The sequence below is a fragment of the Phascolarctos cinereus genome, unplaced genomic scaffold (assembly GCF_003287225.1).
Source record: "Phascolarctos cinereus isolate Bilbo 61053 unplaced genomic scaffold, phaCin_HiC Scaffold_726;HRSCAF=1367, whole genome shotgun sequence".
NCBI classification, from domain to species: domain Eukaryota; kingdom Metazoa; phylum Chordata; class Mammalia; order Diprotodontia; family Phascolarctidae; genus Phascolarctos; species Phascolarctos cinereus.
In genome coordinates, this window is record NW_027556098.1 from 374,474,613 (window position 1) to 374,489,698 (window position 15,086).

The 15,086-nt window shown below is 51.8% G+C and overlaps 1 protein-coding gene across 4 annotated transcripts in view; it reads right to left on the bottom strand.

Annotated features, from left to right (window-relative positions):
- Positions 1-320: 320 nt before the first annotated feature.
- Positions 321-15,086, bottom strand: part of LDLRAP1 (low density lipoprotein receptor adaptor protein 1) — a 45,956-nt gene continuing 31,190 nt past the window's right edge. For 3 of the 4 annotated variants that reach the window (XM_020983145.2, XM_078145586.1, XM_020983143.2), the window contains exons 5-9: positions 8,222-8,294; positions 7,785-7,865; positions 6,368-6,498; positions 5,415-5,449; positions 321-2,618 (exon numbers count right to left, since the gene is read on the bottom strand). In XM_020983145.2, coding sequence (XP_020838804.1) covers positions 2,474-2,618; positions 5,415-5,449; positions 6,368-6,498; positions 7,785-7,865; positions 8,222-8,294 — 465 coding nt within the window. In that variant the 3' untranslated portion in view covers positions 321-2,473. Of the gene's footprint in view, positions 2,619-3,306; positions 3,427-5,414; positions 5,450-6,367; positions 6,499-7,784; positions 7,866-8,221; positions 8,295-15,086 lie in introns of all 4 variants that reach the window. The other variant, XR_013482509.1, reaches the window with a different exon arrangement.

Here is a 15,086-nt window from a genome sequence, read left to right on the forward strand (position 1 = left end):
AGGGGGTGCCACCTAATAGCTAGGAAGCACTTACCTCCACCTGGTTCTGCCTCCGTACCTGATCCCAGTTCAGCCCTCTTCCCCATAGCAGCCCTTCAAAGATGTGAAGGCAGCAATCACATTTCTGCCCACACCCTCTCTCACTAAATCAACATGCAGGTCCTCCTCCAAGGGTGGGGAGGTTCCTGTCCTGGTCACATCCCTTTTCCAAGGGGGATCTCAGTGTTCCTGGAGCCTGTCAAGGCAGCCTGCCCGACCTACATCCTTAGCTCAGAAGCTTAGTTTAAAGTGCTTTGCAAACCTCGAAGTACTAGATCAACTTCTATTCTCCCCTCCCAAAAGGGAGAGAACTTTTAATTCATTTCCTCAACAAAATGCTCTTTACAACATTAAAAAACCAAACCCCAATGAGAGCCAGCCAGCAGGGAGGCCAGCAGCAGACGCAAGGGACCCTGAGGAAAGGAGCCGCCCAGGCATGGTACAGATGCTAGGGCTGATCTTTCTCAGAAAGAATTCGTGGCTCCTCCCCATGACTGCACTCCCCCCCCCCCCAGGCCCAGCCATGTGGAAGCAACCCCTAGACCAGACACAGGGACCCCTGGCACACCCAGCTCTGGGGGGTTGCCACTGGAGACAAATGTGAATCCAAGACCTGAGGAGGTAGGGACATAGAGGAAGACAGCTTCTTTTCCCAGAACTGAGGGGCTCTTCTATCAGGCCTACAGGATACTGAGATTTGTTCTAGCAGGGTTCTCAGCCCATGTGTTTTAGGGAACTGAAGGACATCTTGGGGTGGGACAAGAGAGAATGAACGGAGCTATACAAGGTCAAAGCCAGAAGGGCCCTCAGAACATGGCATGTCAGATTCAGAAGGGGCCTTAGAACCAAAATATCAGAGCTGGGAGGGCCTCTAGAACACAGAATGTCAGAGCTGGGAGGGCTCTTAGAAAACAGAATGTCAGAGCCGGGAGGGCCCTTACAACACAGAATGTCAGAGCTGGGAGGATACTTAGGACATTAAATGTTATAACTGGAAAAGATCTCAAAACATGACAACAGCTGGAAGGAATCACTTAACTCAACTCCCACATCAAACAGATGAAGAAAAACCAAGGGAAGAAACTTGCCCAAGGCCACACAACAAGTAAATATTTTAAAGACAAAGGCCAAGTTTCATAAACCTGTTTCAACCAAGCAGGTCCGAACAAGGCCCCTCAGCCACCTCCTCCACCAGTGGGTCTCAGCAGGGCTCACACGCTGCCAGGAGTGCTCACGTCTAAGGTGAAGGAGCAGGGCCCAGGGGCTTCCGGGGCTGGGCACCAGGCACGGTCCGGCAGAAAACCAAGGCCCAAACCCGGTGTGCTCTTTTACTGGGGGGACAGAGAGAAGAGGGAGGACCTGGCCAACGCCGATGAAACCAATTTCTTACCGGTGACCTCCCTGCCACAGAGAACTGAGAGAAAAGGGACCCGGGGCTCCCAAAATTCAGAAGAAAGGGCTGCTTCTCTCACCCACAGCGGGAGCAGGGAAGAGTCAGGCAGAAGACAAGTCCATGGCCAGTCACAGGACAAATCTCATCAATGTGGTGGGATGGCATGACAGAGGTCAGAGGTCAGTTAACTTTTAATAAGGCAGAATCACAGGATGCTGGAGTTGGAAGTCCAACCCTCTCCCCCTTTGCTGAATGGGGAAACTGAGGCCCAGCGGGGGGGAAAGGGCTTGGCTCAAGAGCCTGAAGAGTGCGTGGCAGGGCTGCTTTCCCTGGCGCCAGCTCCACCCACCACACTACACTTTCTCAGTTCTGGGTTAGCTGCCACAAGGGGTCTAAACCCTAACCCACCCTGAGGATGAAGGCTAAAAGCTATCTACAGACTCAGCACCTTCCTTTCGCCAGCTTCAGACCTGGCTTTGGGTTCGTTTCTTAAAGTGCAAAGCTGTTGAGTCTTTGGACGAGAGAGGCTCCCGGAGGCAGCTCACGCCTGGGCCGCTCTGTGGGGAGGAGAGGCCGCTCACCTGGGCTGCAGGGCTCCCACCCTCCCTCCTTGGCCCCTCCTCCCCATAGAAGAACAGGAGGAGACCCCCAGGCAGCTCTTTGGGGAAGGAACGAGTTGAAACCGAGCAGCCCTGCTTGTGTAGAAAGAGAAGAGGTCAAAGAAAAGCTGGCCTCCCCCGGAGAGGAGCCCCGAGGCTGGGCATAATACTGGACACGCTACCCCACGGGAGACTCTCAACAACACTTGTGTCTGACCAAGAGTCCACTGAATAAATAGGCTCGAAGCATCCTATCGTTTGTCAAGGAAAAAAAGCAGGATAAAAAAATGCTGCATTAATAAAGCTTTGGTCTAGTGGCTGCCGGGCCGCGGGGGCTGCCGATGTCCTGAGGACGAGGGGACCCGCTCCTCCCCTTGCCCTGAGCACGACTCTGGTCCCTTTGCGTAGTGGTTGCTGGCCTCACGGGCCGGGCCGAGGACGCTCAGAAGCCGAAGAGGTCGTCCTGTTCCGGGGCCCCCAAGTCCGGTTTGTCCCAGTCCACTGGGGAGAGGCACTGAGCGTACTGGATGTCCTGGGCCGTCAGCCCAATGTCCAGGACCTGCGGATTCGTCCGTGACTGGGCCAGCCTGGAAGAGGGCAAGAGAGCGACGTGAGAACAGGGGCCTGCAGCCCTGGAGGAACATTACGAGAGTCAGCAGTGGCAAGGGCAGACATAGGACAGAGACTGTCTCTGACTCCGCCCGCCCGGCCTATCAGAAGTCTACAAAAAAGCTGTTGGCTTCAACCAGATGGGGGCCTTTGATCCTTAGAACACAGAGCCGGGAGGCAGCTGGGTGACAGAGTGGACAGAGCACCGGCCCTGAAGTCAGGAGGACCTGAGTTCAAATTCGGCCTCAGACACACACTACTCACTAGCTGTGGGACCCTAGGCCTCACCAAAAAAAAAAGAACTCAGAGCTGAGAGGGACCTTCTTGACTAGGGGCCCATGAACTTATAAACTGATTACAGTATTTCACAAGAACAGGTTTCCTTTGTAATCCTATGTATTTCATCTTATGCATTTAAAAACACTCCTCTGAGAAAGGGTCCAGAGGCTCCCCAGACTGCTAAGGAGGCCCATGACAGAAACTCTAGCCTGTAGGAATTCGTTTTGCTTGATTCTACATATTTGTTACAAGACATTTTCTCTTTCTTTCTTTCTTCCCTTCCTTCCTTTACTTTCTTTTTTTTTTTTGCAGGGAAGTAGGAGGCAAAGAAAATAAATGCTTGTTAACTGAAAAAAATTTTTTTTCAATCTAATGCAACTTACTCACTTCACAGATGAGAAAACTGACTCTACAGCTATGTCCAAGGTCACAAGGGTTAGTTAGCAGCTGGGCTGGATTACAAAATCCCACCTCCTGCCTCTCAGGCCAGGGCTCCTTCCCTTCTCCCTGGTGGTAAGAATGGAGGGGTGCATGCTATACAATTCCCTAAGATGGCTTGGGTTAAGAAATGCCCTGAGTAAGAGTAGGGACTCAGAGAGGAAGTGGGGGATGGGAAGGTTGGGGAGAGACAGATCCAGTGAGAGGGAAGAAGCAGATTCTAATGACTGGGGCCTTCCACTCAGCCATGTCAAGACCAAAGGAAAGAAAAAACTCAGCTGTCTCTTGACCTGGCCTCTCTGCATCCCATATCCTGCCCTGGAGTCAGAAGACCCGGTTTGAGTGTTGGGGCTCAATAATTACCCTCTGGGCAACCCATCTAAATTCCCTGAACCTCGAGTTCCTCATCTGTAAAATGGGACATCTCTGATCAGCCTATCTCATAGGCAGGGAAAGTGCTGGGCAGCCAGGAACTGGGGGGAAAGAGTAAACACCCATTGACTGGGGGATGGCCTGTGAATGGGAGGGAATAGTCTTATTTTTTGCAGGAAATGGTAAATAGGATGAACACGAAGCAGAGGAGGCAAAGTAGAGGAGCCCAAGGCAGGCGAACAACACATGTGAGTGACACCGAAGTCAGGTGGAACAAGTCAACTCAAAACCACAAAAGCGAACATTGAGAAATGATAAGGAGCCAAGCTGACTCAACAAAGAGCTAAGAGAAGACAGGGTCCTTGCCAGCGGGTGCTCAGGGAGCTGCACGGAACACCAGATTTTTTCCCCTGGGGGTGGGTTGGTTGTGATGACTTCCCCACCCCATTCTTTTTTTCTTTAAAAAAAAAATCTCTATTCTAAGGGATGGCTCAGTGGGTAGGGGAAGGGGAGGGCTGCATGGGGAAATCTGGGTGATGTTAAAACATAAACAAAAGATATCAACAAATTCTATTTTTAAAAAGAACATTAGAGAATGACCACAGGAATGGAAATGTCAAGAACAAGCCCAAAGATGAATGAACGACCATCTGTGTTCCCAAAGAAGAGAGGAGAAAAATGCAGCTGCCTCCCTTTCCTGGCAGAGGTGGGGGGCTACGGCTGTGGAAAACTGCACACGCTGTCAGACTCAGCTGAGGCGTTGGGCGGGCTGCCTGAGCTGTCTGTCTGCTTTTTTTCCTTCTTTGTTGCAAGGCAGGGCTCCCCACTGGGGAAGAAGGGATAAGGGATCCCTTGTAGAAACCAGGGATGGCAACAAAACACCAGAACAGCAGAACGAGAGTTTGCTAAACCAGAAAGTAGTGCACAACGATGGGCTACTGTTCTCCCCTTCCTGTTACTGGAGGCAGTGGGGGAGGGGAAAGGGGGCTGCCAGGGCTTCCGCTGCTACAAATCCTTGGACGTCCCCTGGCCTCAGGCGGCCCTTCAAATATAAATGCCGAGGGTGAACACGGGAGCCTGGGTGTAGGGGCTCAGGACTCACCCTGTAGTTACTGACTAGCCCCAAGCGAACTGTGATGTGCCAAGGGGAGGAGAGGAGAGAAGGGAACACAGGAGGGGTCATTCTGTAGTCAAGCCAGCGATCTCCTCATCCCTCTGCACTGGCCAGGGCCTCCTCCTCCTTTCACTGAAGTGGCCAGTTTTCCTTCTTCCTCTGTCTCTCTCTCCTTCTCTCTCTCTCCTCTCCTTACCTCTCTCTCCCTCTTTGTTTCTCTTCTCTCTCCTTCCCCCTCTTCTTCTTTCACTCCCTCCCTCCATCTGTTTTTTTCTCTTTTGCTCTTTCTCCCTCCCCCTTTTATCTTTTTCCTTCTTTCTCCCTCCCCTCTTTTTTTCTCTCTCTTCCTCATCCATCTCTTTTCTCTCTCTCTCTTTTGCTCTTCCCCTTCCTTCCTCTCCCTTTTCCTGATTAAATGGGGCAGGTTCTGTCTGCCTCGGTTGGCCTCTGTCTCTCTTCTGCCCATGAATCTAGGGAGGGGCTCTGCATCTTCCCCCAGGAGGCCTCCCCTGCTACGTCCCTCCAGGCTCCTGCCCAGTCCCTCCTAACATGGCAGTGTCAATTCAGTTACCTTGAGAAGGCTTCATCAAGACCGTCATCTAGCTCCTACGAGAAAATAAAAGGCCTGCGTTAGGACCCGTCCTCAGCCCGTCACTGATCTCACTTATGCTCTCCAGAACTAGAAGGGGCAGGGAAAGACTGTCCTACTGTATGCCTACAGGCTGAGGGGACTCTCAATCCCACCCTCAGCCTGGGCACGTGGGGCTGAGGGCCTGTATCCTCAAATAACCGATGACAGCTTCCTACAGCTGACAGAAGAGACCTTGGACCTCGATTTCCCCATCTGTAAAATGAGAGGGTGAAGCTAGCTGACCTTGAAGTCCCTTCTAGCTGTAAATCTATGCTTTTTATGAAATATTTAGGTTATCATCCAAAATGTCATTCTGCAATTATCCCAGACTTTAATCTTTTTTAAGGAGTTTGCATATAATTATCTTGGCTGATCCTCACTTGCAAAGTAGATATTATAAAAATACCCATTCTACAGATGAAGAGACTGAGGCTGAGCTGAGGGGACTTGTCCAGAGCGTCACAGTGAGTCAGGGAACAAGGTGGATCTGAAACCCAGCTTCCCCTGACTGCCCAGGCCCAAGGACGAGGACTTTGGAGCTAATCTCCCAGGGTGGGCCGCGCAATAGCAGACTGAAGCTTTCTGGGGACACAGATGGACGTTGGAGACCAGTCCCTATTGAATAAGAGGAAGTATTCTGTTCCAAGATGTCACTGTTTCCCCTCTTCCCCTCCCCCTTCCCACAGGTACTTGGGAGCCCAAATAAGTCACTGACCCCCTACGAAGCCCAGGTAGGCCAGGCACTGGAGCGGTCTGAGCACACAGCAAGGGCCGGGGGGGTAGGGGGGTGGTCAGACTGCACAGTCAAGGTGGGTGGGGTACAGTGACCATGCCAGCCTCACTCAGCTCAGCCTCTCTCTCCTTCTGCTCATCCTCCCACTCAGGGGACTCACCCAGACCACGTTGTTATTGGCCAGGGGCTCGGGCCTCCCCACCTCATCCAAGTTGGTGGCATTGGCACTCACGGTGGACAGGGGTGCCTTGGCGGTTTCCTCCAGGTCCAGCAGGTTTCCAGTGGTGATCGCTACAGAGGAGACCGCAAAGCAAAAGAATTTAGGCAGATGGACCCTCTCCCCTCACCTCTCCCCATGTGTCCTGAGTGGAAAAGGAATGGCCCGTCACCACCAACCAGAGAGCTTAGAACAGGAGAAGGGCACAGCATCAGAGCTGGAAAGGACCCCAGGAGTCATTTGCAATGGCTGCCTCTTCACAGAGAAGTAGACTCAGGCCCAGTGGGGTTCAGGGATTTGTCCAAGGTCACAGCGGTGCCCACGAGCAGATGACAGTCCTGCTCTTGGCCCTACTCTTTACCCCAACATCTTCCAACCCTCACACTACCTACAGGGTCTTCTGCCAAGCTCTACTCCAACACTCACTGCTCTAAGGGCCCTCCCAGCTCTGACATCCTGGGTTCTAAGGCCCCTCCCAGCTCTGACATCCTGGGTTCTAAGGGCCCTCCCAGCTCTGACATCCTGTGTTCTAAGGCCCCTCCCAGCTCTGACAGCCTCTGTCCTAAGGGCCCTCCCAGCTCTGACATCCTGGGTTCTAAGGCCCTTCCCAGCCCTGACATCCTGTGTTCTAAGGCCCCTCCCAGCCCTGACATCCTGTGTTCTAAGGCCCCTCCCAGCTCTGACATTCTGTGTCCTCAGGGCCCTCCCAGCTCTGAAATCCTGGGTCCTCAGGGCCCTCCCAGCTCTGACATTCTCTGATATGAGGGTCCTCCCAGCCCTCCCACACTCATCATGCTCACAAGCTTCCTTCAGATTGCTCCAACGCCCACCCCACCAGCCTGGCAGACCAGGTACATTCAGCTCCATTCCTGTCCTCAGCAGAACTACTGTTTCCTCATTAGGCCCTTAAAGCAGAGCCTTATTAATAAGAATGACAGATAAATGAAGAACATTCGGTTCCATTTCTTTAGTCCTTTAAAGCACCCGCACACCAGATCTCATCTGACCCTCACAACACCCTGTGAGCAAGGTATCAGACATATGTATTATGATTATCCAGGCCCAGCATACAGCAGGCTAAAGAGAGGCTAGCTGATTACACCCACTTTAGAGATAAGGACACTGAAGGTCAGTGATTGGTTAAGCGATTTGTCCACAGGGCCGCAGCGGAAGTCAGTATTTCAGACCATAACAACTCCTCTGCAGCTGGCATCCAGGAATCACAGACCCCCATACCATCAGTGCAGCATGCAGTGGGAGCTGGGAGGGGAAGGGGCCAAGATGCAGGTGTTCAGAGCACAGCTGGATTTCTGCTGCAGCTCTCCAGGAGCCCCGTGCCCGCCCAAGCCCACAGACTCACGGCCCTTCAGAGAAGGGGAAGCGTCCCGCCGAGCGCCACAGGCGACCTCTTCTAAGCTTGCTTTCTCTCGTTTCTCTTTCTCTACAAACACCAATGGAACAGAGGTCAGGGTCTTGGGGGGAAGGCAGGGGAAGGGCCTGGATCAGGGGTGGGGAACCTGAAATTTTAAAATTTGGATTCAGTCAAAATGCTGCACTTAAGGATCTAGAAGGCCTCATGTTGGCCTTATGGCCGTATATAGCTTTCCCACCCCTGGCCTGGACTATCAGGGGAAGGAGTGCTGGTGGTGTTGGGGAAGGAAGGAATTTTTGGCAATCTGGAGGGCTGAGGACAGAGTTGGAGCTGAGCAAGCAATGAATGGGGTGAACATGCTTGTCGATCAAGTTGTCATGACCGAGCCTGCAAGCTCCCTCCCTCCATGCCCAGGCAAGACTCACCTTCCCTGGACACCTGCCAAAGCTCAAAGGCGACTTTGAAGGCCTGGGCCACTGTGAGGGTCACTGCCTGTGCCTGTGAGAGAGGAAAAGGAAGAAGCTGAGCGCTCAGCCGGATGAGGCCCTCACAACAGAGACTGGAGAAATATTTTAGGTTACATTGGATGAACCAGGGAATGGAGGCCACGGGTCCAAACAAGAGCCAAGGAAACGATCCCTGTGAGCAGGCAATCTATCCAGGAGCTGGCAAAGGAAAACACTGATTCCCCTCTGGGGCTGAGGGAGTCACCCCCCCACCCACAATCCCTGCAAGTGCACACAGAGATGAGCCCTGAACCACCGCCAAGAGGAACAGATGAAGAGGGCCTGGTGGGGGATCCTGGCGGCCAGATGCAGGGCACTCCGCATCACAGGACCTAGGAGGTAGAGCACCTGTCAGAAAGTACCTAGTCTAACCTGTACTTGGAACGGAAATCTCCTCTAGAACACTGCTGTCAAAGGAGCTTCCAATGAAAAACTTCAGAACGAAGGTCGAGGACTGATGGAGAGGCGTGCCTCCTGCTATCAGCTGAGGTGGTGGCCTGTGGAAGCTGAATGAGGCTGACATTTTCAGACAGGTTGATTTATTTTGCTTAACTGAATGTTCTTATGAAAATCAATTCTAAAAATGGTTATACAGCCTTTCCTTGAAGGGCTCCAGCGGTGGGGAGCTCTACCTCCTAAGGCAGCCCGCTGCTCCATTGTTATAATGCCCATTCCTCAAACTGAACTGAAATCCACCTTCCTGTAATTTCACCCCAATGTTCTTCATCCCGCTCTCTGTGGCTACACCAAATAAATCTACTCCTTTCTTTCACATGACAACGCTTCAAATATCGCCTCCTAAGAGGCAACAAGGTGGTGAAGGAGATACAGTGCTGGGCCTAGAGTCAGGAAGACCCAGGTTCAAATCCACCCTCAGGCACTCACCAGCTTTGTGACCCCGGGCAAATCATTTAATCTCCATCAGCCTCAATTTCCTCATCTGTAAAATGGGGATAACAACACCACCTACCTCTAAGGCGGTTGTGAGGATGAGATGAGATACCACTTGTAAGGTGTCTAGCACAGTGCCCGGCACACAGTCGGTGCTCAATAAATGCTTCTTTCCTTCCTTCCCTCTTTTCATCCTTTGCTCTCTCTTTTCAAGACCGCCCCTCTCCAGCCTAAGGAAGCCTAGTTAACCAGCCTTCATGCAGCATGGTCTCCCCTTTGCCCCCAGCTCGGATGCTCTCTGATCCCCCTGCCCAGATGAGCTCAATTCATCAACTTTCCTGAACCGTGGCCTCCAGAACGGAATGTAAGTGGGCGGCTGTGGTCTGATGAAGACAGAGGAACAGTGGCGCTATCAGCTCCCTATTCAGATCCTAGGCCCCTCCTGGATGCACTGCTGACTCATCCTGAGCTTGCAGTCCACTAAGACTCAGAGGTCTTTTTTTTAGCCTCTAGCTGAGGCAGAAGCTGGGAGCCCTTGCAGATGCTGGGAGATTAGGAGAAAAGAGCAAAAGAGCCTTGCAAAATGAGGGAAGCAAAGACAGAGGCTGCCAGAAGCCCTGTTCCTCCCCTTCCCTAACCTGCACTGCTTCCCTGGACAGCCCTGGCTGCCTTTCTGGGATGACGCAGCTCTGATCTCATTTCCCCACCAAGGCCTTCTCCTCCTGGGGTTTGCCAAGTTGGGCAGTGCTGGGGGCTGGGGCAGAGGGAGAGAGCTGTGATAGAGCCCAATCATGAGACAAGGGGCCGCAAACAGGGTGACTCAGAAGAAGCTGGGGAGGGTGGGTTACCATGAAAGGCTGCTTGCAGGTCCCAGCTAGGAGGAGGAATTGGAAGGCCACAGGGGAAGCCTGAGGGTATCAGCTCAGCCCCCTTGGGTTTCCTTTTTTCCAGGCTGGCTCCTACAGAGCCAGTCTTCAGAAAGGATCTGGGATCCCTAGCAAGGAATGAGACACACGATCCAGCCAGCTCAACAGGGAGCACGATAAGAGATGAAACTGAAGAGTTTCTGGTTCCAGAAGCAGCAAAGGGCCAGAAATCTCCACGTCTTGTGACCTTATTTCCTACTGCTCACCAAAGACAGCCACTGTCTCAGGGTACCCATCCCTGTTCAAGACAGCCTCAGCCTCAGCTCAGGCAGTGTCTCCATTTTTATTTTTTATTATTTTTTGTGTGTGTGAGGCAATCAGGGTAAAGTGACTTGCCCAGGGTCACACAGCTAGTAAATGTCAAGTGTCTGAGGCCGCATTTGAACTCAGGTTCTCCTGACTCCAAGGCCAGTGCTCTATCCACTGCCCCACCTAGTTGCCCTTCTTTAAGGAGGCAGCATGGCCTAGCCAGAAGAATACAGGACTGGGGTGAGTCAAGACACCTGAGGTCTACTTCAAGTTCAACCAAGGTATAACCCTGACACGCTCTGTTCTAATGGTCCCCCCATCTCTGACATTCTCTTGTGTTCCAAGGGTCATCCCAGGTCTGACATTCTGTGTTCTAAGACTCTTTCTGGTTCTGACACTCTGTTCTAAGATTCCTCCCAGTTCCATATTCTGTATTCTAAAGCCCCTCGCAGCTCTGACATTCTATGTTTGAAGTACCTTTCCAGCTCTGACATTCTCTGATATGAGGGTCCTCTCAGACCTCCGAACACTCATCATGGGCTCACAAGTTTCCTTCAGACTGCCCCCAACGCCCACCCCACCAGTCTGGCAGACAAGGTACCCACGCTTCCCCCAAAGATTTCTCTTTTTCTTTTCCCTCCTTCTTGTATAGGCCCAGCCTGAGGGAGCCTCATGCAGCTGTTCTAAGGCCATTTCTAGCTCTGCTACCCTAAGTTCTAAAGGCCCTTTAGGTTCTAAGAACCCTTCCAGAGCTGATATCTCTATGGCTTAATGTCCCTTGTAACTCCAACACTCATCACACCAATGGATATGGGTGTCGGCAGGGGATGGGAGCCTTTGGGCAGGAAGGTGGGAATATCTGTATATGAACCTGCAGATGATACAAAGGGACTGAAAGCCCTCACTCCCCCCTGATTTCCTGGGAGGGGTTGGCGTATGGAATCTAGCATCGGGGCACCCAAATCTTGCCAAGATGCAGGGCTGTCTGACTCGGGTATATAATTAGTTCATATTTTTAGTTCATGGCCAATTCTCAATGGTAACTGGATCTATTAAACTTGATTCCAACGTGACAGCTTAAATTGTAAACAGCTGTGAAGAGTTTCATACTTAATTACCATATTTGAGTTTTGCCATAAAGTATTCGCATTTCCATCAAAAATGTAAATGCCAGAGACATTCAAATGAGATTTTATACTTCATGAAGTTTAATTGGCACAAATCACTCAGCATGTTGGGGGATTTTCAATGTTAAAAACAAAACAAAAAAAACCCAACCACGTTTATTTCTTTTTTTAAAAAAGGCAACAGGCAACAATTCATATCTCAATTAAATCATGTTGTTTTGGGGAATGGACCTTGGGGAATGGAGGGAAGGCTCGGGAAGGGTAGGGAAAGCAGGGAAGATGGGTGTCTGAGCTAACTCTGCCCCCACACTCTGCAAGGAGATGGGGGATGGAGAGTTAGGCTGACACTTTCTGCCCAGGTCGAGGTGCTTTTCACAGAGCCTCTTCTGCACCTGAGACAGGCCCAGATAGAACCAAATCACCCTTGAGAGACTGACCCCAAGCCAGCTGGAGTCACCGAGACCCAGCGTTGGCGAGGTCAGTCTCAGATAAGCCACCCAGCAGAAAGGGGCCGTGGTGGTCAGCTCATCTAATCTCCTCATTGTATAAAGAAACAAATGGAGGCCTAGAGAGGGGGTGAAAAAGGTAGAGCCCAGATCTGTACCCCGATCCTCTGGCTCCTGCTACAACTGCCATTACAAGTGGGAGGGGATGCTGACACAGGGCTTCCCTATGGGGGACGAAGTTTCAATTGGCTTAGTCTGGAAGGGAGAGAACTCTGAGAACATCCCAGAATCCTAGAGCCAAAAGAGATTTTAGAAGGGGCAGCTAGGTGGCACAGTGGATAGAGCACTGGCCCTGAAGTCAGAAGCACCTGAGTTCAAATCCGGCCTCAGACCAAACACTTGACACCTACTAGCTGTGTGACCCTGGGCAAGTCACTTAACCCCAATCGCCTTAAAAAAAAAGAGAGAGATTTTAGAGCAACGAATGGAAGAGCCAGAAGGGGCTGGCCCCAAAAGAGACAGAGGGGGAGGGACCTTGGAGATTCAGCAAGCATTTATTAAGCACCCACTGTCTTCGAGCAGTGCTAGGCACTAGGGATGAAGACACAGAAATGATCCCTGCCTTCAATGCCCCTTCATTTTGCAAATGGAGAAGGGGAGGCCCCGAGAGGTCAAAGAACCTGCCTAAAGCCCCATGGTGAGCTGGCCTCTAGACTTCCAGTCCAGGGTTGGGCACACTAACGTGGGAAATGAAGCAGAAGGAGCAGGTCTAGACTCTGGAAGGGAGAAGCAGGGTCTGGGGTAGGACTGGGGACTGAAGCTGGACATGGAGAGAACTAAGGTCCCTGAGCCATTTGGCACAGAAATTGAGCCTTCCCTCCCGTGGCCTCCTGACCATGCCACGCCTCCCCTACCACAACCCTGCTCTCACCAAACTCTACCTGGGCCTGTAGTGACTTGGGCTCATGCCTCACCTCCACTACCACAAGGCCCAGCCCCTCAGGGGCTCGAATCTACAGAGTGGGCAGTGTGGCCTCATGGAGGGAGAGCTAGCATGAAGCCCAGAAGACCCGGGTTTGGGTCTGTCTCTGACATACACTGAACGTGTGACCCTGGCCATCTCATTTAACCTCTCAATGCGCCGAGGCAACAGAGGATTCAGAGAAGAAGGTACCAACCTGAGAAACGGGGAGAGGAATTCCCTCTTCTGAGAGTTCCTTCTTACTAATGAAATGACAGGGCCAGACCCTCTTCCTATCGCATCACATGTAAAGCACTTCAGTTTAAAATCTGTTTCTCTCATAGCAACCCGGAGAGTTAGGATGGCGAGCCATGACCACAGTGACAAGGGGGAAAACTCACTTCGCACAGATCTGGGGAGGTTCACAAAGCCCTTTGCTGACAACATCTCATTTCTTTCTCACAACAAGCCTGTGAGGGACATAGTAGATAACCACCCCCATTTTACAGGTGTACAAACTGAGGCCCAGAGGTTATGGCACTTAACCCTGAGGTTACCTAGCTAGTGTCAAGGCTGGAACCTGAGCTTGAGTCTTCTGAAACCAAGCTCCACGTTTCCATCTATTTGGTCATTTGATAACGGGAGTGGAAAGTGGGCCGCACCTGGAGTCAGAAGACCTCGGTCATTACTGTATGACTTGGGTAACTTACCTGATTTCTACGAACCTCAGTCTCTCAATCTGCAAAATGGGGGGAATACTCGTTTTCTCTCTTGCAGTGGTGCTGAGAGTACCCGATGACGTAACAGACTGAGAAGGGGACAGGCCCCAGGATCCATCCTGACCGCCGGAAACACATCAGTGAGCGCTCGCGAAATGCCTGCTGCTAGCCAGGAGCCGCTGGGCCCGGCCCTGTCCTCCAGGAGCTTCCCATTCTCCTCTAACTTTGGGGGACCTCTGGTCTTGACCTATAAAATGACTCCCTGCCAGTTCTCAGTCTATGACCCTCTGAATAAATAACTACATTGCTACCAGAGTAACAAGGGGGCACAACGGACACAGCGCCAGGCTTGGAGTCAGGAAGACCTGAGTTCAAATCCAACCTCAGACACTCACTAGCTGTCTGACCCTGGGCAAGTCACTTCACCCTGTTTGCCTCAGTTTCTTCATCTGTAAAATGAGCTGGAGAAGGAAATGGCAAACCACTCCAGGATCTCTGCCAAGAAAACCCCAAATGGGGCCATGACTGAAACAACTCAGCAACAGTAACACGACCCAGGCAAGTCACTGAATGTCAGCCTCAGTTTCTTCACATGTTTAACAGGAACAACGATAATGAAGGTGCTCTGCAAACCGAACAGGCTCCATGATGGGGGCTGTTACTCCAAATGCTCAGGAAATGTTCACCACCTTTACTCCTGGGGCCAACAACAGTGGCTCATTCATCACCCAGTGACTCACGCACCCAGATAATGGCTCAGCCCTCCCAGGCACTCTGAAGGTGTTTGCTGAAGGCAGAGCGGAGGGAGGGGACGCTCCAGGAAACCCACAGCCACACCCACCTACACACCCTTGGTCTCCCCCTTCACCCCTTTATCCGAGAAGAGACATGCTCGGTACTGATGGTTCGATCTTTCCTGATCGCCAGGCCGAGTTCAACATTAATTTGCAGAGAACCTTATCTGGGCAGAGCACGGCCAGGGACTACTCTGTGACGAGGGAGGCAGCGGTAGGTGAGCATCATCTCCAAAGAAGACAGGAGGCTCAACACATCTGTCTGCAGGGGCCGCACCAGCCGGGCCCAAGTTCTCCATCCTGAAGGGAGGCCTCCTTCAAACGCCACGAGTCAGGCACAAGGATGCTCCAGCAGCCCTGATACAGGATGTCTGCCTGCTGCCTCCCCCTACAGAATGTGAGCTCCCTGAGGGCAGGGGCCATTTCTGATTGCCTGGCATACAGGCGGAGATTAAAAAATGTAGAGGGCTTTTTTTTAAATGATAATGACAATGATGGAAGAATGAAAAGAATGCTGGACAAAGAATTAGGAGCCAGGGAATATATTCTCAGCTCAGCCTCTAATTCTTAATGTTACCTCAGGCAAGTTATTTCAATGGTATAGGCCTCAGTTTGCTTTTCTGTAAAATGAGGGAGGTGGGAGGGGCAAACCACATGGTCTTTAAGATTCC